General features: G+C 47.9%; 2 protein-coding genes across 6 annotated transcripts in view; one reads left to right on the forward strand and one right to left on the reverse strand.

Moving 5' to 3' along the window:
* The window catches only part of NECTIN2 (nectin cell adhesion molecule 2), a 60,811-nt gene extending 60,090 nt beyond the window's left edge, over positions 1–721 (reverse strand). For all 3 annotated transcript variants that reach the window (XM_042440614.1, XM_042440612.1, XM_042440613.1), the window contains exon 1: positions 536–721. In XM_042440614.1, coding sequence (XP_042296548.1) covers positions 536–599 — 64 coding nt within the window. In that variant the 5' untranslated portion in view covers positions 600–721. The remainder of the gene's footprint in view (positions 1–535) is intronic.
* Positions 1–24,273, forward strand: part of BCAM (basal cell adhesion molecule (Lutheran blood group)) — a 135,963-nt gene that overhangs the window by 71,241 nt on the left and 40,449 nt on the right. For 2 of the 3 annotated variants that reach the window (XM_042440609.1, XM_042440611.1), the window contains exon 1: positions 18,896–19,041. The exons of the other annotated variant lie outside the window; for it this stretch is intronic. The gene's annotated coding sequence lies outside the window, so the exon portion shown is untranslated. Of the gene's footprint in view, positions 1–18,895; positions 19,042–24,273 lie in introns of those variants that run through there. 3 annotated transcript variants of the gene reach the window in all.

Below are 24,273 nucleotides of genomic sequence, written 5' to 3' on the forward strand. Positions count from 1 at the left end.
GGGGGGGCACTGAAGGGAGTGTCCCCCTGAAAATGGAGGGTAGGAGGAGAGAGGGGGAGGGGGCAAAAGGGGGGCTGGAGGGGAGGAAAGAGGGGGAAAGGGGGCTGAGGGGGAGTTCCCTCAGGGAAGCCCCCCCCCCAAAAGGTGGGGAGAATGAGAAGAGATAGAGCCCCCTCAGGAAAGAGGGGCCTGAAGAAAGTCAAAAACGGGGGAGGGCTGGAGAGGAGGGGGAGGAAAGGGGGGTCACTGAGGGAAAGAGGGGGCAAAAAGGGCGGGAGAAGGAGACCCCCCCCCGAAAAAAAGGGGCCGGAGGAAAAAGGGGGGGGGAAGAGGGCTGGAGAGGAAAGGGAGAGGGTCCCCCAAAATGGCGGGGAGGAGAGAAGGGGACCCCTGAGAAAAAGGGGGAGAGGAGACCCCAGGAATGAGAGACCCGGAGGAGCTAGGTGCAGAGAGGCTGGAGAGCCCCCTGCCGTTCCCCTCCTCGTCCTCCGTCTCATCGGGCGGCCGAGAGCGGCGTCGGCGTGTCCGGCCCTACCTGGCCCAAGGCAGGCGAAGAAGGCGAGGGAGAAGGGGGCGAGGGGAGTCCGGGGGTCGCCCATGGGGGGTCGGGGGTCCCTCGGAGGCACAGCCTCTTCCCGATCCGGAGTCACCTCCTCCCGAGGAAACCGCTGCTCCGGAGCCCCACTCGCCAAGCGCCGCTCGCTGCGAAGCGCTGCTCCGACTGGCCGCTCCTTCTGCCTCGGCGCCGAAGGCCACGCCCACTGAGAGGCGGGGCCGCGGGAAGCCACGCCCCTCCCCGAGTTATTAGGGGGAACTTGCAACTTTGGTCCTCCAGATGTTTTGGACTTTGCTGTTGGCAGAGCTGGCTGGGGCTTCTGGGAGTTGAAGTCCAAAACCCCTGGAGGACCAAAGTTTGTCAACCAGGGCTCTAGAGCATCCAATACAACCCTGTGGTCAGGAACTGGCAGAGGTTGACCATAGAACCACCTTGGAGGACTTAGAAAGGCCCAGGACCTCTCTGGCAAAAGGTGACCATAGAATGATGCTGGAGGACCTACAAATGCCTAGAGAGGTGTTCTCTAGGAAGGTGTAGGTCCTCCCGCATGACTCTGGTCAACATCCAGCAGAAATTGACCATAGAATGACGCTGGAGGACCTACAAATGCCTGGAGGAGTGTTCTCTCTAGGAATCTCTAGGTCCCTCAGTATGACTCTATGGTCAACCTGCGGCAGATTTGCGCTGGAGGACTTAGAGATTCCTAGAGAGGACATATTAATCAAAACTGCAAATAACCGAATCCACAAAAAGTCCAAGCTGCAAATGCAGACGGCCAACCGTCATCCAAACTGTAGTTTTCCAGGGCTGAGGTGCCTAAGAAGCATGAGAAACAGGCCCTCGAACCCGCCGCTCTGGACTGTCCAGGGATTTCCATCAAACCCCAACTGAAGCGGTGCAGTTTATTCTATCAGCCTTTGAATCTGTGTTTCTTGCTGCTGTGTGCCTTCAAGTCATTTTGACTTTTGGAGACCCTAAAGTGAGCCTGTCCTGGAGAGATCTTGCGGCACCTTTGAGACTCACCGAACGAAAGAAGTTGGTGGCATGAGCTTCCCTAGACTAAAGTCTACTTCCCCAGATGCATTTAGTGGAGTGGAAGCCAGGGGCAGACATATATATATATATATATATATATATATATATATATATATATGCCATTGGTATCCTGGAGTCTTCTTGGAAGATTCATTCAGAGGAGTTTTGCCACTGCCTTCCTTTGAGGCTGAGAGAGTGGGACTTTCCCAAGGTCATTCTAGTGGGCTTCCATGGCTGGGCAGGGATTTGAACCTGGGTCTCCAGGACATAGTCCAATGCTCACATCACTCTTTGCAGCTTCCTTCCAAACTGGATGAATGGCTGGAGCCATCATCCTCTGAGCTCAGCTCTCTCTCTGACTCCCCAGACACGCCTCGCTCGGCCACTTTGGTGAGTCTGGCGCGCCCTCTGGCGGCGGAGGCCTTGCCGCAGCGCAAAGAATTTGGGATTGGCGCACATGGATTTGGAGATGTGCTCACCTTCCATCGTTGTTCATTAGGTTTGTTTAGGGTGCATCGATGCTGGAGGACTACAGTCAGCCCTCCGCATTTGCGACTTTGACTTTCGCGGCTTTGATTAATACATTCACTCTAGGAATTGCTGCAGGAAGCTGACCATAGAGTTGCATGGCAGGACCTAGAGATTTTTAGGGCCAAAACACGCTGCGTAAATAATCTAGTTCAACACCGCTTTTATATAATCTGCGTAAATAATCTGTCTTGACACTGCAGATGGACCGCATCGTCAAGGCCTGTCCTGGCTCCCACTTGAAACCCTTCAAGTCTCTCCTGTCGACTTATGGTGACCCCATAATTTCATAGGGTTTTCATAGGGGTTTTTTAAGGCCAGGAATCCTCAAAGCTGGTTTTAGCCATTTCTTCCTCTGAAATATAGCGCCTGAACAGAGAGGCCAAAAGAAAGCTGCACTTTGGAGATATGGCTTTGGCCTCTTGGGACACATGTGTCATTTAAACAGCACACTTCCAAAGTGACCCAAAGCAGCTTTATTTTGGCCGGTCTGTTTGGGCCCATAGTTTGTGGCGGCTGGGCCTCATGGGGGGGGGGGGGGGGATCTCTCTAGTTGCAAAAGGTCTTGAGATGTCCCCACAAACCCTATACAGTAACTCTCAACCTGTGCAACCTGCCCCAGGTAGCAAAGAAACAGGAGTGGTGTCTTTCCCATGTCCTCAACTTTATCTAAGGAGGAAGAGAAAGGCGGAAGCTGCACCTGTTGAATTCTTTCCTGCCAGGCTGCTGTTAAGCGCTTTGCCGGAAAAGGGGGAGAAAGGCAAGGTTCATATATTGTTTCCTGAATGGGTTCTGCATACATTGGGTTGCATTGTGAAGCCTCTCCACAAGGGATCAGTGTTGCACTTCCATCGGTGTTCCCATAATTTATGGCCTAGAGAGAAACAGGTAGGTTTTCTTGTCTCATTCATTAAGGCTACATCCACACTGGAGAAATAACCTGGTTTGGCATGGCTTTACTGTCGTGGCTCAAGGCTATAGAATTCTGGGAGTTGGAGTCCTCTCTGGACCCCACAACAAACTCCAACTCCCAGAATTCCATAGCCTTGAGCCAGTATGCTAAAAGCAGAGCCAAACTGGGTTATTTCTCCAGTGTGGATGCACCCTAAAAAGTACAGTGCTTTCCCCATTGAGTTTAGGAGTGCAGGACCCCCTTGAAAGTGGGGGGGGGGATCACATTTTTTTAAAAAAATGCTTTTTTAAGCTTAAAAAATCCCTCTCTAGGAATTTCTAGGTCCTCCGGCGCAACTCTATGGTCAACATCTGCCATAGGTTGACTACAGAGTTGTGCTGGAGGAACTATAGATGCCTTAAGAAGTGTTCTGTCTAGGAATCTCTAAGTCCTCCAGCATGACTTCTGCTGATGTTGACCATAGAGCCGCACAGAGATCCCTAGAGAGGATGCAACTGAACCCGCGAATAATCAAGGCTGCGCAAATCAAAACCGCAAACAGGGCAGGACGACTGTATTCCAAGATACAGCCTTGTTAGTTTATATCAGTATACAGTGGGGGACCTTTGAAACTAAGGCTGCAGCCGCATTGCAGAAATGAATGCAGTTTGACGCCGCTCTAACTGTCATGGCTCCATGCTATGGACTCCTGGGGTTTGTAGTTTGTTGTGGCCCCAGGGTTCTTTGGCAAGGAAAGCCAAATAGCTCACAGAACTCTCCATAGCTTTGAACTAGGACAGTTAAAGAGGTGTTAAACTGCTTTAATTCTGCGGTGTGGCAGCAGCCCAGGTCCACCTGATGAAGAGCCCCATCTGACTCAGAACCCTTCACACTAACCCCTTACTCTTTAGTCTACCTGCTGAAGACTCAAAGCCTTGCAACTTGACTCCTGGCTCTGATTCCACCCGGCAGAGAGCTCTGTGTGATTTACAACCCTTGCATACTGACTCCTTTGCTTTCATTCCACATGATGGAAAGCTTTGTGCGATCCAGGACCTTACATATGCACCTGGCTTCCAAAACCTTACATTTCCACCTTCCTCTCCTCTTGTTCTCTAGGGCAGACATGACTAGAAACAGCCGCGGAAGGTGAGATGTAGTTGTGGCGGCGGCGGCCGCGCTCTGAAAATGCAGGAGAGCCCTTTGATCGCAGGAAGTTTGGCAACCGGATCCCCTTGGCCTTTCTTGCTGAAACTTTCCTCTGCCAACCACAGGACGTTAGGGGAAGTTGCAAAAGGAACCAAAGGTTTGCAGGAGAGTTGCAAACGCACCTGACAAAGTTTGTTGTTGTTAACTATCAGGTCGATAGTCAATCTCGATCCACGGGACCCGACGGATGAGACATCTCCAAGGCTCCTTTCCTCCAGTGCTCTGCTTGGTTCCTGCAAACCCATACTTGCGATCTCCTTAATAGAGTCCATCCATCTAGCATGCAACCTTCCTCTCTTTCTTTTACCTTCTACCATTCTTAGGCTGCATTCCCACTTACAAATAAATCACTTTGTGACCTGGATTGGCAGATTGGTTTGGTAGCAGAGCATGGTTCACACTACATTTGGCCCTGATTGGATTTTCTTGTCACAAAATAAAATAACCCACTTGTGGTTCATGCTGACAAATGAAGTGATTCAAATGGACCCACTCCAGCCGGCCAAAGGGCACATTTAAATCGATACCGATCCGCATCTGGTTGCGTGGAATTGATTTATCCAAAAAGACACGGGGGGAAAATCAGCGTCAAAAAGATGTGGATAATTGGGTCTAGTGAATGCCCCCCCCCCCCCCCCGTCTCCGAATGGCTTCAGAGATTTGGTTCAAGTATGAACCAGGGTCCTTTGAACTGGTTCAAACTGAATTGGAATCTGGTTTAAAAGGTAGTGGGAAGGAGGCCTTAGCATCATCCTCTTTTCCAATGATTAATTCTTTCTCATGAAGTGGCCGAAGTATGACAGCCTCGATTTTGTCCTCTTTGCCTCCAGGGAGGTTTCCAGCTTGATCTGCTCTAGGACCCATTTATTTGCCCTTTTGGCTGTCCATGGGGTCCTCAGCCCTCTTCTCCAGCCCCATATCTCAAATGAATTATCTTCCTATCTTGATTTCTCAACTGTCCAGGTCTTGCATCCATACATGGCAATGGTTTGTACGATTCTCACTTTGGTGCTCAGTTGTATATCTTTGCATTTTAGGATCTTTCCTAGTTCTCTCATAGCTGCTCTCCCCATTCTTAATCTTCTTCCAATTCCCTGGCTGCAGTCCCCATTTCTATCAATGGGGTTTAATCTTTTGACATTAAAGAAAGATTAAAGCGCATTCAAAGCATCCCGCAAATGAAGTCACAATGGCAAGTAGTCGCGTGAATGATGATTGCATGCAATTGTGCAAATAAAGCAGTGTCGGAAATGCATTATTGCTGAAATCCCGCAAGTAAAAAGATGTGCGTTCATGCTTCTTTGTGACCACTTTGATGAAGGGTTTTGTGCGAGAGAGAACACTCCACTGGGCATTGGGAGCTCCTCCAGCACAATTCTGCGGTCAGTGTCTGGCAGATGTTGACCATAGAGTTATACTGGAGGGCCTAGAATTTCCTAGAGAGGTTTCCTCTCAGGTGTTTTTTGTTATTTGCGGTTTTTCCACATCCACGGGGGTCTTGTGCTTCTAGCCCCAGCGAATGTGGAGGGACAAGTGGACTTCAAATCCCCTGCATTCTTCAATATATTTAACTTTACATCTTGAGGTGCCACCTGCTGCACGAAGGGGAGAGATTTTGTGAACTCTTATTACGAACGAGGAACCGGAGGCCAAACCTGCGGCCGGACAGCTATTTTGGACCGACGTGTGAAATTCTGCCCGTCTTGTCCCTCCTCCTCTGCCTCTCCTTCCAGGGCTCCTTCCAGAGAGAGCAGATTATTCAAACACTTTGCTCCAGAAGAGATCCGTGGCTGGAATCCAAAGAGCTACTTTAGCGAGAGTTCAAAGGCGAGGGAGCAGCCGGGTTGGATTTCTGACTCGGCAGCTTTGCAGAGAAGAAGAAACCTGTGCCCAGTTCCTCCTCCTCCTCTCCGCCATATTGCCAACTATTTTGAGAAGCTGGCACCGCTTGGTTTGCAAAAGGACCTGCTGCATGGCGCGAATCCCAGAGCAGCAGAAAAGTGTGTTGCATGGCTCTTTTGGTCGTGAGCAACAGAAATTGACAACCAAAGCAAAGAAGCAAGCAAGCAAGCAAGCAAGCAAGCAAGCAAGGAAGGAAGGAAGGAAGGAAGGAAGGAATATATGTTTCCCACACTTTCTGGGCTTCTGTTTAGTGTTTGAACTCTGGCTGCACTCATCACCAGTCTGCAGAAATAATGCAGTTTGACCCCTGCCATGGCTCTATGCTATGGGATCCTGGGATTTGTAGTTCTCTGATGCCACAAAAATACAAATCCCAGGATTCTACAGCATGGATCCATGGACATTTAAAGGGATGTCAAACTGCAAAGGGCAAGAGTCTCCTTTCCTGCCAAATTAAACAAATACAAACTATCTTTGCGGGAGACAGTGTGATGTAGTGGTTTGAGTGTCAGACTATGACTCTGGAGGCCAGGGTTCAAATCCTGACTCCGCCATAGAAGGCCACCTTGGGTGAGTCACACTCTCTCAGCCTAAGTCAGAGATGACTTGAATGCACAACAATGACAAACTTCCTTTGCACTTTGAATTCAGTTTGCACCGATGGAAGGAAGCTGAGGACAAAGAGGGGAAGTGGAAGGGGAAGCTGGGACATTTTTAAAGCATCTGAAAACTGAAAAGTCAGAGGATTCATTGGGTCCACCAAAGGATTTTGGATGGCTCCCCAAGATACGGAATGGTTTCAAGGCTTCTCCTCTGTTCCTGCGGAAAAGGCCAGGCAGCAGAGAAGGAACCTCCGCTGCTTAGCTTTCTCCTGAGGAGAAGGCAGGGCGGAGGATGAGGACAGGTGGACACTTGCAATTAATATTTCATTAAATACCAACCGTGCCCCAAAGAAGTTAACCTATTTTAATGTTGACCCCTTCCCACTGCCAAGTCGTTGTGTGTGTCCCTGCCAAATGGCGACATTTGGAGGCCATGTCACAGCCCTGTCTTTGCGTAGTGTGAAAGTGTGGCTCTGGTTCCATATTCTGGTATTCTGGGCTTTGCAGTTAAGAGTAGAGGTGCTTGGATCTCTCACCCAGGGAGCCTCATAAAACTATAAATCCCAAGCTTTCATAGGAGGCCGTTGAAGTGGAATGGCAGGGCTATCGCTATACCAGCTTCCAGCGACTTGCGTGTGATGCCAGCCAAGTTTTGCAAAGCCCTCCTTGTTCCTGACCAGCGACAGCGACACCGAAGTACACTTTTTTGCAACCAGGAATCTTGGCAAGGAAGGGCTGGTTCACCTGCTTTGGGCTCTTTTTTCTTTACCTCTCTTTCTTCTTAGGTTTTTGTTTTTCTCTCCTGCAAATTGGCTCCAAACTGGCTGCTTCATTACGCAGAGATCAGCTTTCGTGACAGAAAGAAATGGGGCCCCTGAGGAAACAAAAAACCCCAAAGGCGAGGAGGAACGGCTCTGGCTCCAGCAAACAATGTCCAGGGGTTGTTTGCCGAGGGATTCATTGCTTATAGTTGAAGGGGAAGGAAAATAAAGCTAGGAACCCTTTGCAAAAAAGAAGAAGAAAGGAAGGAGATGCTCCAAAGAGACCCCTGAAAACCTTGGGCCAAAGGTCGTGTGCGCTATTCTGAAACTGCCACCAACTCCATGATTTATATCTTTGCGGGACAAGGCACTGGGAAAGTTTGGATTGCAATAAGTATTCTATAATTTGGGGTAATGTTGCAGTCCAAAGCGTTCACACTCCTGAGCTCCTTAGCATTGGCAGCTACATTAACATTCTTGTTGCGCCAAACGGTGCATCATGTATCTGTCTTTTCCTGCATGTATATTAGTGCGGCCTTATCAGGCTTTTATTTCCAAAGCTGCTCTGGTGTTTTTGCTTTGCAGACGCCAAGGCGAAGGGGTCTGGGAGGTACTGATAGCCATCTCTAAATATCTGAAGGGCTGCCACATAATAGACAATGGAAGGGGGGTTGTTTTCTACCCTCTGTAGCACCTGAAGCAATGTCTCCGAATTGCAAAAGATTCCACCTAACATGGGGAGGACCTCCTGAAGGTAACAGCTGGTCAGCGGACAGCGGTGGAACAGACTCCCTAAGAAGGTGTGTGTATACACACACACACACACACACACACACACACACACACACACACACAGCTTACAATTGTAAACTGCTTGGAGATTGCTTAGGAGGTATGAAGTGGTATATAAATGAAGTTGCTATTGCTATATTTCAAAATGCAATAGTACAGAGATCATAGAGTCTGAACTTACAAATATCCCATCATCAAAGCTTCTAAATATTATATAAAACTATATATGATGTGCCGTATCCATTATGTATCTATGTATTTACATCATATTGCCATCTTTATCCTTTGAAGTACCTTCCTACTTCCTCACTATTTCCTGCTATGCATTCTTTCTTTAGTTCACATCTCTCCTTCCTCATTCTTCCTTCACCTACATGTCCTTCCCATCATGCCTTTCATAAGCATGGCCTTGTTTGCAGGCCTGCTTTTTGGAGAATCCCAGGCTCTGGGAAGTGTGCAATCCCCACTGGGCCGCACGCACCAGGCACCCTTGGCCGAGGAATGCGAGGAAGGGATGGGGAAATTCAAGGGCTGGATTGATGGAGCCCCTCCGCCCCATTGCAATCCATCAGGCTGCACCTTGGGCCGGCTCCAGCCATGACTCCGGCTGCTGACAGACAGACCATCCCCGGGGGAGACGACGCCTGATACCAGGCAGAGCTGCCTCCATTTGTAGGGCTTTGGGTGAGGCATGGGTTCTGTCAGAGGAGGAAAAGCAAAATCCACACCCATGGGGATTGGGGCTTCTGGATAAGCCTGGTATCTGCAGGCAGATAGAGGCAGATAAGAAGCACCGTCCCAGCCACATGCACATACCTGTGGATCTCCCAGGCTCCTGCAATGCACAAGAACACCACAAACTCCTCTCACCCACAAACCTTGCCGCCTAAGGCACCTGCAAATGCATCACTGATGTGCCCCATAGCCTCCAATATTTCACAGGTGTCAACTGGAAGAGATTGACTAAGCAACACCAGAGTCGCTGAAACCCCAAAAGTAAAAAGATGTGCGTTAATGCTTCTTTGTGGCCACTTTAATGGCGGGTTTTGTGCAATGTCACGTGAAACTGTTTCGTGTAATTATGCAATTTTTCTGGGATATTCATGGAATAAACTCCCAATCTCCTTCATATGATAAATTCCTGGAGAGAGAAAGCCATGACAGTTAAAGTGGTGTCAAACTGGATTATTTCTGCAGTGTGGATGCAGCCTAAGATAGCTACATCTCAGTGTCGCATGGCTTCAGTGTAACGTGGCAATGTCTTTGAATATCACTGCAAGAAAGTCAGATAGGCAACATTTCCACCAAGGTTACACTGTTGGACACATTGCGGCATTGATCACGCAGACCCACAAACCTGGTACTGTACTATCGTGTCCTTTTGCATTTGTGCACCCTTCCGGTGCCTCCGACGGCCACATGCCCTGAAAGTTCAGACGGCTCACGTTACTACAACCTTCCTCCTCCTCGCCCACACCTTGGCAGCCTGTCCTGGCCAGAAGAGAGTTCATAATCTAGGGGCATAAAGAGGGGAGGTTGATGGACCCAAAAGCCTGGCAAGGCCAAGCCATGGCAAACTTTTCCTTGGCCACTGGCAACCTGTGGGTCGTTGAAGGGGGGCAAAAGACGTGGTTGGAGAGGAAGGAACATAGTGGGAAGGCTGCCCAGCGGGGGAAATTCCTCCAAGGAAGGTGCCCTCCGTGTGACTGGCAACCCTCCAACCTTTCTGCCTCTAATCCCAGAGCATGTGCCCACCCCGCATGGCACTCGCCCAACAATCCTCCACCGCGCAAAGGTGCAGCCCTGCCAGACACCGGCTCTGGGCACATACTTTACGTGCTTTCTTTGCCCCAGCAAGCACAAGCCTTTCTGGGTGCAGACGGGCGCTGGTATATTGCATCTGTTGTTGTCATTGTTGCGTGCCTTCAAGTCATTTCTGACTTATGGCAATCCTAAGGCAAACCCATCATGGGGTTTTCTTGGCAAGTTTTGTTCTGAGGAGGTTTGCCATTGCCTTCCCCCGAGGCTGAGAGAGTGTCACTTGCCTAAGGTCACCCAATGAGTTTCATGGCTGAATAGGGAATTATAGCCTCCAGATTCATAGTCCAATGCTCGCTGTGCCAAGATTGGACCGGGCAGCAGGGTGGGCTGTGTATGTGTGTGTTTTCAGAGCAAGGCGAATAGTGACCTTTGTGTTATCTTACATGAAAAGAAAACGTAGGCAATGTGAAAGTGGGGGAGTGAGACCAGCAAAATGTTTTGGCAGGAGCTGGGAATATGCTCCGGAGGGAGGGAAAAGCTATTGACCGGGTCCATGGTGTGTGTCCGTGTGTTTTGAAACAACAAACTGTGGCCCAAAACCAGGCTTAAGGTTGATGTCTGCCGCCTTCTTTTGCAGTTGCCAACCTGAGAGGCAGATATTTCAGGCAGACAGAAAAAGAAGTCGAGAAAAGGAATTTAAACTCCAGCTACCAAACCATGCCACTAATGTGGTTTTCTTTTACCATGTCATGACCTGGTGTAGTGGTTTGAGTACAGTATGGGATTACGACTCTGGAGACCAGGGTTCGAATCCCAGCTTGGCCATGAAATCCACTGACTTTGGGTGAGTCGCATGCTCCCAGATTCAGGGAAAGGCAATGGCAAACCTCCTTTGAACAAATCTTGCCAAGGAAACTGCATTATAGATTTGCCTTAGGGTCACCATAAATTGGACATGACTTGAAGGCACATGACGCGCACACACAGGGTCTTTAAAATCTCTAGACGAAGTTTGCCATTGCTTTCCTGAGAAAGGATGACAAACCCCAAGCCACCCAGTAGGTTTCCAAGGCTGAGCGGAGAGTCGAACCCTGATCTCCCAGAGACTTAATCCAACCCTCAACAGCAACGCCAGGATGGTTGTCCATGCCAAGGCCAAAGAAGTAAACAGCTCATCCCCGTGGTTGAGATACGGGATGGGAGGATGCAGAAACGTTGCAACAGCAGACTCTTTGAGACCCAAATCCCAAAGAGAACAAGCTGTTGTTGTGCATGGAAATCCACTCCAACTGGGTGCACTGCTGACCTGTGATAATCTCCTGGCGGAGATAAAGCTTGTGTGTGTTTTTCATTGCACACTGGCTGCCATGAAGGAGTGTGTGTGTGTTTGTGTATTCCTGGAATTACATTGCCATCTGACCCCGAAGCCTTGCCCTGGCTAATCCCAGCGGCCTGAAGGCTGTCTGTCTGTCTCTCAGCAGTGAGCAAAAGCCTCTTAATTAGACCAACCTTTTGCTGGACTACAACTCCCATAATCCCCTTCACCAGCGCAACCAGTTGTGAGCTATAGCTTTTTGTAAAAAAAACACAGTCACCTGGGAGCGACAGGTTGCTACCGCATTGCAGAATTAATCCAGTTTGACACCACTTTAAACTCCCATGGCTCAGTGCTATGAAATTCTGGGCTTTGTGGAATGTTTAGCCTTGGAGAGCTCTGGGAGCATAACAAACTACAAATCCCAGGATCCCATAGCATGGAGCCATTATGACAGCTAAAGCGGTGTTAAACTGCATAATTTGCGCAGTGCGAATGCAGACACCAGAGGTTGAATATCTCACTGAGCTGCACCGAAGGCGCTAAAAAATGCATAGGGAGAACACTTCTCTAGGCATTTTTAGGTCCTCCAGCATGACTCTATGGTCAGTGTCTGGAAGAAGCATACCATAGAATCATGCCAGAGGACTTAGAAAATGCCTAGAGAGAACACCTTTCTAGGCATTTCTAGTTCCTCCAGCATGGGACGGAATATAACTCCTAGGATCCACCAACCCAGCATGGACCTGAGCATTGGCTTTACTGGGTGCCGGGGATACTGGGCACTGTAGTCCGAAAAAAGTAGGTTTCCCATATTCTGCAAAAGTCTGCATGCCAGTAAGCAAACCACTCTTTCAGATCAAGCCAGTTTCAGTCTCAGATACCAATAGGTATCAATAGGGGTTTACACAAGGGATGAGAAAAGGGATGACCAAGGATCTCAGAGGTCTCTCATCCATAAGGTTGCCACAAATTGAGGGCCAAAAGCAACAACAAATGAATTCCTACTTATTTTGGTGGATCTGCCCCATTTGGGGTCAAAATTGGATTTGGAAAAGGCATAACTGGAGCAAGGAAAGCCTTGGAAAAGGAGGGTCCATGTAACCTCGACCCAAGAGTCCAGTTCAACGTCCTTCCTTCCCAGTCTTGACCACACAAGAGACTGACCTTTAGCCTGAAGTTGTGGGGTGTGTGTGTGTGTGTGTGTGTGTGTGTGTGTGTGTGTATAAGGTGTTGCTTCATCCCAGTGGAACATCACTGGAATGTGGAAAATGTTGTGTTCTTTGGTCCTTGGGAAGGGAAGGGAAGGGGGCAAGCTCTGACCCATCACTTGTGGCAAGGAGTGGTCATCTGTCCTGGTGGAGCTGTAAAGCCTCCGGGGCTTTGATTCCTCCATCAAGATAAAATAAAGGTGGCTTTCAAAACTTATCTTGCAGTGTCTGTTGCTGTTGCTTTTCAAAGAAATAGCAAGAGGTTAGTTTGTCGCCGCATTAAAAAAGAGAGAGAAAAGGAAGGGGAGATAAAAAGGGTCCAGCGGCCGCACCTTTGAGACCGAATGGTTTTCATTTTAGCAAGAGTTTTCGCAGATATTAATTAAAAGACGAAGCTGGGCAGCCCCTCCATCGCCCATTGGGGCTGCTGGCTATTAAGGAAGGTTTGGGAAATCACGCCAGGAGATGATGCTTAGCTACTCATTCATAACTATAAGTCAGTGATGTGGGATCCTGGATTGCGTTTCTACCTGGCTTTTTCTCTGGTGAGATCAGTGCAGTAGATATAGCTCTCAAATCCCAATTCCACTCTGTTCTAACGAATACTCCAGAGGACAGCATCAGCATCCAAAGTGATTGGAGCCAAAATGAACAAAATGATTTCAGCAGGGAGAAACGTAAGGGACTATGCTTAGGCAGAGAAAACGAAAGGCTCAGGTATAGGATGGTGGACCCTTGGCTTGACAACTGGAGACGCGAAAGAGGTTTTAGTTGAACACAGACTGGACATGAGCCAGCGCCTGACTGTTTGAACTAAAACACATCCACCTGTATGCAGCTGTGACCACTGGGCTAAGGCTTGCAACCCAAGGCTGCCGCAACCAGGCTCTTTCATCCCACGCTTTTCTTTTTTCTAGCTGCGTGAAATGCCAGGAGTTTGTACATTTCTGTCCTCAGGCGCTGGTTTTTTCCTAAGGACTGGCTATCTTTCGAAGGTGGCCTTGATGGTCATTCCTCACCGCGGACTGACAAGAATAAGAACTGCAACATAGAGCCTCGCGCTTCAGCGTCGCATCCTTCGATCTGAGACAAGTCTCCACAAGAGAGACATTGCCTGAGGCTGCATGTCGTTTGGGAAGATTGGCGATCGTATCTTCTAGAAGCAAACTTTCTTTCTGCTTCCTTAAAAACAACCCAAAGAGGTGAACAAAAGCTTTTTTTGCAGGGGCAGAATTGTCCTTTTTTGCATAATCTCCAAATGCTTCAAAATGGTAGGGATAGACAGTCCCTTTTAATTCTCTGTGGTCCTTTTCGGCTGCTTTTAAAATGTCCTGGTTTCTCTCTCCTCCCCCCACTTTCCCCCTTTTGCTTACTTCCATTGCTGCAAATTCATCTTCTTCATCACCATCATCATCACCATCATCATCTATTATTATTATTATTATTATTATTATTATTATTATTATTATTATTATGGCAAGTAGCCAGCATTATTTCTATATATCCACATGCTTCTGGAATGTCAGGAAACCGGATGAGGAAAAAACACGGACATGAGGATTTTTACAGTTCGGGGGTTATTAATTGCAAAGTTTGCAAATGGTTTTTCTCAGCAGCAAACTTTTTTTACCGGTACAAAAAACAAACCCTTTAACATTTTCTTTGCAATCCAGTGCAGAAATATTTTCTTCTTTGCATCCACAACAATTACGTGAATTTTGTGCATAATTACTCCCCAAATATTCATGAAATAGTGTTTTCTGATCAGAAAATGTTTTCTGTACAAAGGTACCAAAGTGCACAGAACTGAAGTCCTGAATTGCAAACAGTCCTGAACTGCCAAACCGCTTGGAAGTTTTCAAAGTCTGTGAAGTCGGAGGCTTTCATGGCCAGCATCCATAGTTTTTTGTGGGTTTTTTGGGCTATGGTTTTTCAAAGGCTTTCTCATAGCAAGAAGAAAGACGGCTGGCGTTACTCGTCGCTTCCTTAGATAATCACAATGAATAAAAACTGCAGCCATACGCTCTTCCTAACCCAAGTGAGAAGAAATGCTCACTCTTGCTGCAACAGGTGATAACACAATTCCTCATCCAGAATTAGAACAAGCTCTCCTTTTTATAAGGCCTAAATACCCCAAAGGCACCAGATTCCTGCATGATCTTGGAAGCTAAGCAGGGCTAGCCCTGGTTAGAGCTTGGATGGGAGACCGCCAATGCATATATATCAGGTTTTGCAAGCTGTATTTCAGAGGAAGGAACTTGCAAAACCAAATCTCTGAGGATTCCTTGCCTAAGAAAATTAATGGGGTTGCAATAGATCGAAAGGCACCTGCACTTGAAGGGACCTGCACAGAGACACCTCAAACCCCTAAAGGCAAGAGATCCCTTCTGATTTTGGAAGCTAAGCAGGGTCAGCCCTGGTTAGTCCATGGATGGGAGACCGCCAAGGCAGGTCAGGTGCTGGAGGCTCTATTTCAGAGGAAGGAACTGGGAAAACCACTTCTCAGGATTCCTTGAATATGAAAACCTTGCAAAATTAATATGGTCGCCATAAGTCAGATGGGCATCTTGAAAGCACTTGGAGACATTTTTAATTGTAAAATTAAAATTAAAATAAAACATGTTTTATCTTCCTCTGACAGACTATTCAGACCCACGGAAATCTTCCCAGCTGGTTCACGGAGGAAATAATAGTAAAAACAAAACCAGCACAAACGCTTTCGAGGTACTATTTAGATACAGGAACAGAAAGCGAAGCTGCCTTGAAAGGAGCAAAATTAGACAGCCGTCCGCTTGTCAGTCCTTAAGGAGTGTCCCTCTTCAAAGAAAATGACATTTCCCCCTTCTTTGTAAAGGTTGCCAGCAAGGAGAGACATTTCCCTCCCCACATCAAAGGAAGAAAGAAGAAAGGGACGTCCTTGGCACCGTCCTGGATTCGGGTCCGAAGGTGCCACATCTGGACCGCCAAAGGAAATAAATATCCTCTTCCAAAATCAAGAGTGGCCAATTTGGGAGGAAAGTGCCTTAAAATAGAGAGTTGTGCCGGAGGACCTAGAAACGCCTAGATAAGTGTTTTCTCTCTCGTCCAGCGTGGCTCTATGGTCAATGCCTGGCAGAGTCGTGCCGAAGGGCCTGAAGATTCCTAGAGAGAACAGATTAACCAAAGCCATGAAAAATCACATCCACAAAAGTCAGAACCGCAAATGTGGAGGGCCAGCTGCAACCGTCTATTTTGTACTTTTCATTTAACTTTTGTAGTGGTTTTAGTCTGTATTGTTTTATAATGTCATTAGCCAACTTGTGTCCCATTATTGGGGGAAAGGTGTGCTATTAATAATTATTATTATATAATATATACTTAATACAGTCGGCCTTTCTTATACATGGATTCAAGCACCCACGGTTTGAAAATGTTCCAAAAAAATATAAATTTCAAATATCAAGCCTTGATTTCCCATTTTTTATAAGGGACACCATTTTGCTATGTCAATATATTTAATGGGACTTGAGCATCCACAGATTTTGTGATCCACGGGGAATCTTGGAACCAAACCCCAGTGGAGAACAAGGGTCCACTGTATTAATACCTGTATATGTGTGTGTGTGTGTGTGCGCGCGTGCGTGTGCGCGCGCGTGCATATATATATACACACACACATATTATCATAATTATTACAAGGGCAGGCAAGTGCCCGATATTCTCCTCTGTGCCATTCTCCTTCCTCTCTTGCGTCTGCAGTAGAAGAAAAATGAGAATCATACAGACATTGGGCAACAGCTTGCCAGGAACGTCCCAGGTTCCCCACTTGCTCTGTTTACAGATCTTTTTTGGCTCTTCTTCCTTTCTGTTTTGACTGGCTGACCTTCAGCTGCTCCTATCTGGCTGGGGCTTACTGGAGCCCTCCGTTTACTGTGGGATTCAATGGGGTAGGAATTAACTTGCTTATTGATCCTGGTGGGCCTGACTTGGGGAGGAAGCCAAGAGGAACTTCTGGCCTTGCAAAGGAGCCAGGTAACTTCCCAGGAGACAAAATGGAGTGGGAATGGAGAGGAATCCAGACTGAAAACACTAATAGGTGATTCATTTTCTAAGTGTGAAGCCACACACCTTCCGGCATTTTGCAGACGAAAGCCGGGACGCGTGTGGCCAAGCGACATCAGTGTGGTCAAGATGCCAAAAGTTATGAATGAGGAAGAATGGACTAGCTAGGAGAAGCTGCACCAGTTTGCTTTTGCCTAAGCTTTCTGGAAAACGCAAGACTCCATCTTTCTTCTCTCCTTTCCTCCTGAATGAATTAATTGCATGCAATAACTTTTGCACTTTGAACTCATTTTGCAGAAGTTGAAGTAAGCTGAAGACAAAGCAGCAGATGGAGGGAGAAACTAGGACATTTTAAAAGCATTGTTTTGTGGTTTTTTTGGGCAATTTGGCCATGTTCTAGAAGAGTTTGTTCCTGACATTTCACCAGCATCTGTGGCTGGCATCTTCAGAGGCGAAACATCAGGAATAAACTCTTCTAGAACATGGCCACAGAGCTCAAAAAACCTACAAAAAACTATGGATGCCAGCCGTGAAAGCCTTCGATTTCACATTTTAAGAGCAGCTGAAAAGTGGGATGGCAGAGGATTAACCTCGACTGTCTCTGATCAATCCTCCGCCGTCCCACTTCTTCAGTTGCTTTCAAAAGGTCCCGGTTTTGACCCTTCTGAGTTCAGGAAGCTTTGGGGAACTGGATGCTCCAGGCGCCTCTGAACCACCATCCGATACCTAAACTGATTTTGTTTCAACCACCCATCATACGAAAGGTTCCCAGTCTTTTTAACGCCTCTAAGCCAGTTCCACTCCATCTCCTATTCACTTGCTTCCTTATGGAATATGCTTTCAGCTTTCCCCCAAAAGTGATGTTATTGCTGACATGGTTGTAGGTTGGCTTCCTCAGTCGCAGAGCGAGGAGGAGTCCATCAAACGCCAAAAAAGCAGTTTTGACAGTCTTTCTTCCCAATGGAGTGGAGTCGTTGATGGAGGGAAAGGGAAGTCTATATGAAGCAATAGGGTTAAAGGAGAGGAGGGGGAGAACCAGCCATCATCACACATCTGGGATTAGAGATAAAGAGTCATGTCAGAACATGTGAATTCCAGGAAGGCAGGCTTTGCTTTTGCTTTTTTGAAACAAAGCATTCGCCTTGTGCGTTATCCCAGGTATCAGATATGCCAGATCTGCACTGCTAGTACCTCAGGGCCAGCATTATGGTAAAGGCATTGCTCAGGGTTGAGATTTTTAGATTAGTAGGGCCTGTTCTGCCATGGAAACCCATTGAGTAACTTTGGGCAAGGCACACTCTCTCAGCCTCAGAGAATGGCAATGGCAACCCCCCCCCCTTTGAACGAAAGTTGCCAAGTTGCCACATTCCCATGTAATGTCCCTGATTATAAGGCTATTCCTCCTCTTTCCTGTTTGGCCTATCTCTTGTAGAGGTTATACCCTCTATTTCCACATTCCAATCATGAGACTCATCCCACCAGGTTTCAGTGAGGCCTATTATATCATATGGCTTTGTGTATAGCAGTTTGAGTTCATCTTGCTTGTTTCCCATGCCTGGCATTAGTGTAGAGACAACGCAGACCATGTGTCCTCTTGACTTTCTGCTTGTGCAAGTTTTTTTGCCTCTCACTTTTGGGTCCTTGCACTGTTTGGCTTGTTCCCTCTGGTGTCGTTTGCCTATTTTCTCCAGCCCTTTTGGCTTCCAGAATACTGTCTCCTTCCCCAACATAACTCAGTTAAAGCCCCCTGATCCAATTCTTGAGATATGGCAAAAACGTTTTGCCAACTGGCGTGAGATGCAACCCATCCCTTGCCAGAAGTCCCTCCTCATGGAGCCTCAGACCATGATCCAAAAATCCAAATCGTTCTTGGCGGCACCATCTACGGAGCCAGTGTTACATCCGCTATTTGGCTTAAGTCTGGGGAGGCTCCTGCTGCAAACTCTTTCTTGCAGGGAGTTCCAAGTGCTGCAAGACCTCTCTGCATACAGATTCTACAGACCAAGAGGGCACTGATTGTGGCAGGGTGAGTCAAGCTACACTCTCAGCCTCTTTTGAGGCCACTGGCCCAGAAAACCTCGTCTAATAGGGTCCCCTTGGATACACATCTCCAGCAGCCAAGGGCCCCAAAAGAGGGTCCCTCCCTCCCTGCCTGCTCTCTCTACAGCCCCCTTTTATTCAACCACGGTTTCTTTGGGGCCGAGGGAGGTGGGGAGGGGAGGTGGGGCTGCCAGGCAGGGATTGGGCTGAGCCAAGAGGGCGGCACGGGGCGGACCAGATGGAGAGCCCACTGGAGGAGGGGGCCAGTGGAGCTGGAGCACTGCAAGCAGCAGCAGAGCACATCCTCCGGGCAAAGATGAGTCCCCTGCGCTCTCCAAGAGGCACCTTCGTTGGAGAGGGCTCTGCGGGCTGGGGGCCTTCTCCTCCTGGGATCAGGTAAGAGAGGGGAGAGGAGGGAAGGGAAGGAGGGCAGCCCCCCAAGGAGAAGCCAAGGCTCTCATTGACTTTGGGGGGTAAAATTGGGGGGGATCCTGTGCGCCCCAGGGCGCCCCAACTCTCCAAGGGAACGTTTCTGTGCGCCCTAGGGCGCACAGAACAGTTCCCTTGGAGAAGTTGGGGCGCCCTGGGGCGCACAGGGATCCCCCCAATTGGGCACCCACTGCTCCAAGGCACAAAAAGACCCCTCCACCTGCTTCTCCCCCTTCTTCCCCACAGCCTGGGCTCCTCCTCTTCCTCTCCCAAAGACCTCCTCCCTTCCTTCTCTCTGGAGACCAGCCTCCAAATCCCACTCCTCTCCAAGAGTTGGCTTGACCTGCCAACTTTTCCTCTGGCTCCTTTTGGGGGCTTCCCTCTCTGGGGCTTCTGCAGGCTTCCTAAGCAGCAAGGAAGGGACAAAGCAACGAGGAGGAGCTCTCCCAAAGGGAAGCTCCCAAGGGGACCTGTGTCAAAGCCCTACTAGAATCCTTGAAGAATGCTTGCTCCCAGAAGATAGGAGAATGCTTGCTAATGGAGAATACCACACTGCTTGCCCATAGAGAATCACTGGAAAATACATGCCCATAAAGATCAATAGGAGAATACTGCTCATACAGGATCATTGGAGTATACTTGCTCATGGAAAAAACCATACTTGCCATAAGGATCATTGGAGAATACTTTCCCATAGGGAATAATGGGAGAATACTTGCCCATAGAGAATCATAGGGAATATGCCCAAGGAGGATCATAGGAGTATACTTGCCCATAGAGGATCATGGCAGAATACTTGCTCATAGGAAACCATACTGCTCAAGAGATCAGGTTGGAAATACTTGCCCATAGAGAATAATAAGAATACTGGCCCATAGGAAATCAATGGATATACTTACCCAAAGAGAATCTTTTATGGTTCCTTTTCTGGGTTGAATGTTTTAGCAATCTAGCCTCTATATTCTCTCATCAGCAAGTATTCTCCAATGATTCTCTATGGGCGAGTGTGGTTTCCCTATGGGCAAGTATATCATTCGTTTTAGTATGTCCGCTCCAAACGCTCCTAGAAATCCAATAGGGATGCATGCGCCTTCTGCTCAAGAAGGAGGACTTTGGGGAGTTCCCAATGGAGAGCAGGTGGTGGGGATGGAGGACAGGTCCTGGGAAAGGTGGGCACCTGGGCTTAGGCACCTGCCATTTGCTGTTTTCTTGGGTCTTGGTTTTCACTTTCCTAGTAAAGATTATTTATTTCCCCTTCTGGGTGTGTGGTTCTTTTCAGTGTGTACTTTCCAGCCTCATTGCATTTAGTGGACCTCTTTCCCCTCATCTGAAGCCTCAAGGAGAGGCAGATGGGGGCTGGTTTATTCAGTCAGAAGGGTTTTTTTTTTGGGGGGGGGGGATAGGAGACCAAGGCATTGGGTGTGGAACTGAAGCCCTGTTTGGGGTCAAAAAGTAAAGGTTTTTTTTTGGGGGGGGCAATTGTATGTAAAAAAAAAGGGTATTCTCTTTTGGAACCTTGGTGCAAACTGGCCTCCTTTGTTTCTTCTTTGTCCTGTGCCTTCTGTTTGCTCTTCCCCATAGAATCATAGGGTCTTACAACTGGAAAGGATCCCAAGAAGTCTCAATCCAGCCCCATGCCATGCTGGAAAAGCACTCTTGTGCCAAGTGACACCACTTCCCCCCCCCTTCTTTTCCCCCTCTGATCCCTCTTCCCATGGAAGTCAAGCCCTTACAAATGGAAGGGACCACAAGGGGCCATGTAATGCAACCCCTTGCCATGCTGGAATACTAAATAAAGCACTCCATTAGTGATAGAATTCAAAGACATAGGCTGGCAAATCAGCATGCAAAGGGATCTTGTAGCATCTTTTGAGACAGTGTAAGAGAGGGTCTTGTAGCACCTTTGACACTAACTAAAGAAAGACGTTGGCAGCATGTGCTTGCATAGACTTAGTCTGCTTCCTTAGGTTCATTCGGTCCTTTGACCGAACTAGGACTAGGAACAATCACTTTGAGATTGTTATTCCCATCACAAGATCCCTTTGTATACTGAAGCATTCCAGTTGATGTTTTCCACTTGCCACAATTAAAGACACCCGGAGAGACACTGGATTGCAAAGTGTATCTCTGTATAATTCCACCCTCCAGACTATGTTGCTCCCTTTTCTGCCCATGCACACCTTCCTACCTCAAATCTGAGCTGTCCTTCCTTCTTCCCCCTTCCCAAACTCATATCCTTCCTCCCTATGACTGACATCATCCCTCTTTTCCTGGATCCCTCTTGCTCAGTGGTGACTTGGCCCATCTGAAGTGACTCATGGACATGGTGATGTGATGGGAAGGGACTGCTTGAAACACAGTTTAATATGGAAGAGAAATGTGTGTGTGATGAGGATGAGGGCTGCTGTTAGCAGAAGGGACCCTCCAAGAAAACATGGCCTCCTAATATTTTCCCCCCAAATGGAGACCAAAAGCAGAGGGCCATAATGTTCTGGTCAACTAGATCAGTGGTTCTCAATCATTGGTGGTACAGACATTTTGGACTTCCAAGATCCCTGACTATTAGCTAAGCTAGTTGGTGCTTCTGGGAGCTGAAGTGCAAAATCTCAGGAGGGCCAAAGTTTGAAGACCAGCGAACTAGATTGTGCAACCTGGTTTAACTGTTCCAGGGTAACACACCTGGAATAAATGCCAGACTCTTGTCTTCGCACTTGTAGTTGCTCTTCTCCGAATTTAACCTGCTTGATTCCGCTTCAGACCTTCCCTCCATCTGGAATCCTGTGTTTTAAAACTCCACCCTTAAAATCTCTGTTTTTTACTATTGGGCTGTAAAAAGGTTATTGCAGGGTGACTAGTCCTCATGAACATTCCTGTCTCAAGATGCCTGCTTTCAATGCCATGGCTGGATGTGGTTTGGAAGGGGATGAATTCATATCCAAGAGGAGTATGGCTGGGTGTGGGCAAGGTGTGTTGTGTCTGAACCGCAGTTTATACATCTAGAATTAGGGCATCACACTCGAAGGGTGTGGCTTTCCTTCAGAGTTGAACCCCAAGTGCCTCTTCTTTGAAAAACAAGAACGACAATCCACCAAAAAGAAGTGGTAAGTTTCCAGTTCTCTGCAGAGAATGGATACCTGTCTCAGCAAGCTGGCACCAGAGAGGCTTTGGCTCGCTGTTGTAATTTTATATTCACTTTATTTCTTGCTCTCTGCTGACTGTTTATGACCAGTGTTGAACACACACAGTTGTTGTTTTTGGCATCCAATTTCACTTTGATCTGGTGCGTACCTAAAGTTTGAATGTTGCATTTCGTGAGTGAATCATAATCCCCAAAAGCTCTGTGCTGAAATAAATGGATTTAGATGTAAAGGTGGGAGCCAGCATAGAATAGTGGTTTGAGCGTTGGACTGCAACTCTGGAGACCAGGGTTTGAATTCTAGTTTGGCCATGGAAGCCCACCTTGGACAAGTCACACTCTCTGCCTCCAAGGATGGCAATGGCAAGATGAAGAAACTTGCCAAGAAAACCCCATGGTAGGTTCACTTTAGGGTGGCCATAAATCAGAAATGACTTGAAGGCATGCAACAACAACAGCAGCAAAAACCTCAAAGGTGCAAAGGTGCCTTCATGTAGGTTTTAAGTTACTAAAACTGTTCCTTGCAAAAGGTGAGAACTCTGGAGTTCCTGCCTTCTCCCTACCCTTCCCTTCCTCCTCATATTAACTTCCCAATGTGCCAGAACTGTGGGTCATGCCCCACTCTGGCACTAAATTTTTCAGATGCCAGAGGCTGGCAAGAAAAAATAAATAAAGTAACCCTAGAGAGGATGTTTATCTAATTGGTTCACAGGGAGGTGGATGGTTCTGGATGCCAAAGTGGTGCGTGTTGGGTGTGGGAAGGTGGAGGCTTTGGGTGGAATGAGGCCGGGGATGCCCAGTTGCGCACTCAAAGATGGAGGAGGAGACAGTGTGTAAATCAGTCTTAAGTCCCCCGGCCCCTTCTCTTGATCTTGGAGTGCTGGGAGGGTTGATCTTACTCCCCAAACATGTCCCAGCTGGTTGTTTGCTCAGCCTTCGCCTCTTGCATTCCAGGTCCCCTGCGTTAGCTTTTCCCAGCCTCCTGGGTGCAGATCTTTCCTCTGCCCCTCCAGGACGGTTCTTGCCTTGCTCCATGGGGAGGCAATGGGTTTGGAGAGATTGGGAGGACCCTCCAGAAGACCTTTCTCCGTAGTCTTTTCATCCCCTTCCTCCAACATTTCTCATCCAAGGCTTCGCCTGCAAGGGAGGCGTCCTGGGCCTTGGTAGAAGCTGCTCATATCAGAAAATCCTTGCTGGATCAAAAGAAAGGACTATCTAGTCCAGCATCCTGTTCCTAGTCTGGTGGACTGTTAATTTGGTCCATCTATGCTCACCTTAGTGTTGCTGGAGTCATATCCCCAATCCTCAGTGTAGGAGGGACAACCTAGCCATCCTGATTGGGGCAAGATTTGCGTTCTGTATGTTCTCAGGATACACACACTCTACCATGGAATCAGATCATGGCTTAGTCTGCAATAAGGTTAAACTCTCTTGTAGTCACTCTTCCTTTTGCATAGTCGTCCTGTCTTTCAGATATTTTGCTGTTTTGTTTAATGTACCTTGTGAAAAAGAGGTGGGAAAAAACGAACACCTGTTTTCTTTCTATCTGTCAAAAACTGAGTGTCAGGAAAGGTATGTGCAACAAGTCCCAGTGCAAGGCCACCTCCAGGTTTGGGGGCAGAGGTGCATTTGGGCGGACCTTCCGCTGCCAGTGGTCCTGGCAGATTTTCTTGGCAATTGGATAGAAGTGCCACAAACAGGGGTGGGTATTTTGGTGTGGCTCGCAATGCTCCAAAATACTACCTCTATGGTGAGGGAATGGCAACTAACTTGTCTAGCCTGGGATGCTTAGTATCATAGAATCTGAGTCAGGAGAGACCCCAAGGGCCATCTATCCAAACCTGTACCATGCATGAATACACCACTAAGGTGTTCTTGAAAGGGGTCCTTCCAACCTCTGTTTAAAGATGGAGAGTCCACCACCCTCTGGGGCAGTCGAACAGATCCTGCTTCCTAATGCATTTTAATTTTGGGGGGTGGGTAGGAGGAAAATGGAGAGGGAAATATCTTAATAATATATGCAGGTAAAGTTTGGGCTTTGCAAAGGGCTCCCAGCATGAAGA

Source organism: Sceloporus undulatus, chromosome 9, assembly GCF_019175285.1.
Source record: "Sceloporus undulatus isolate JIND9_A2432 ecotype Alabama chromosome 9, SceUnd_v1.1, whole genome shotgun sequence".
Taxonomy (NCBI): domain Eukaryota; kingdom Metazoa; phylum Chordata; class Lepidosauria; order Squamata; family Phrynosomatidae; genus Sceloporus; species Sceloporus undulatus.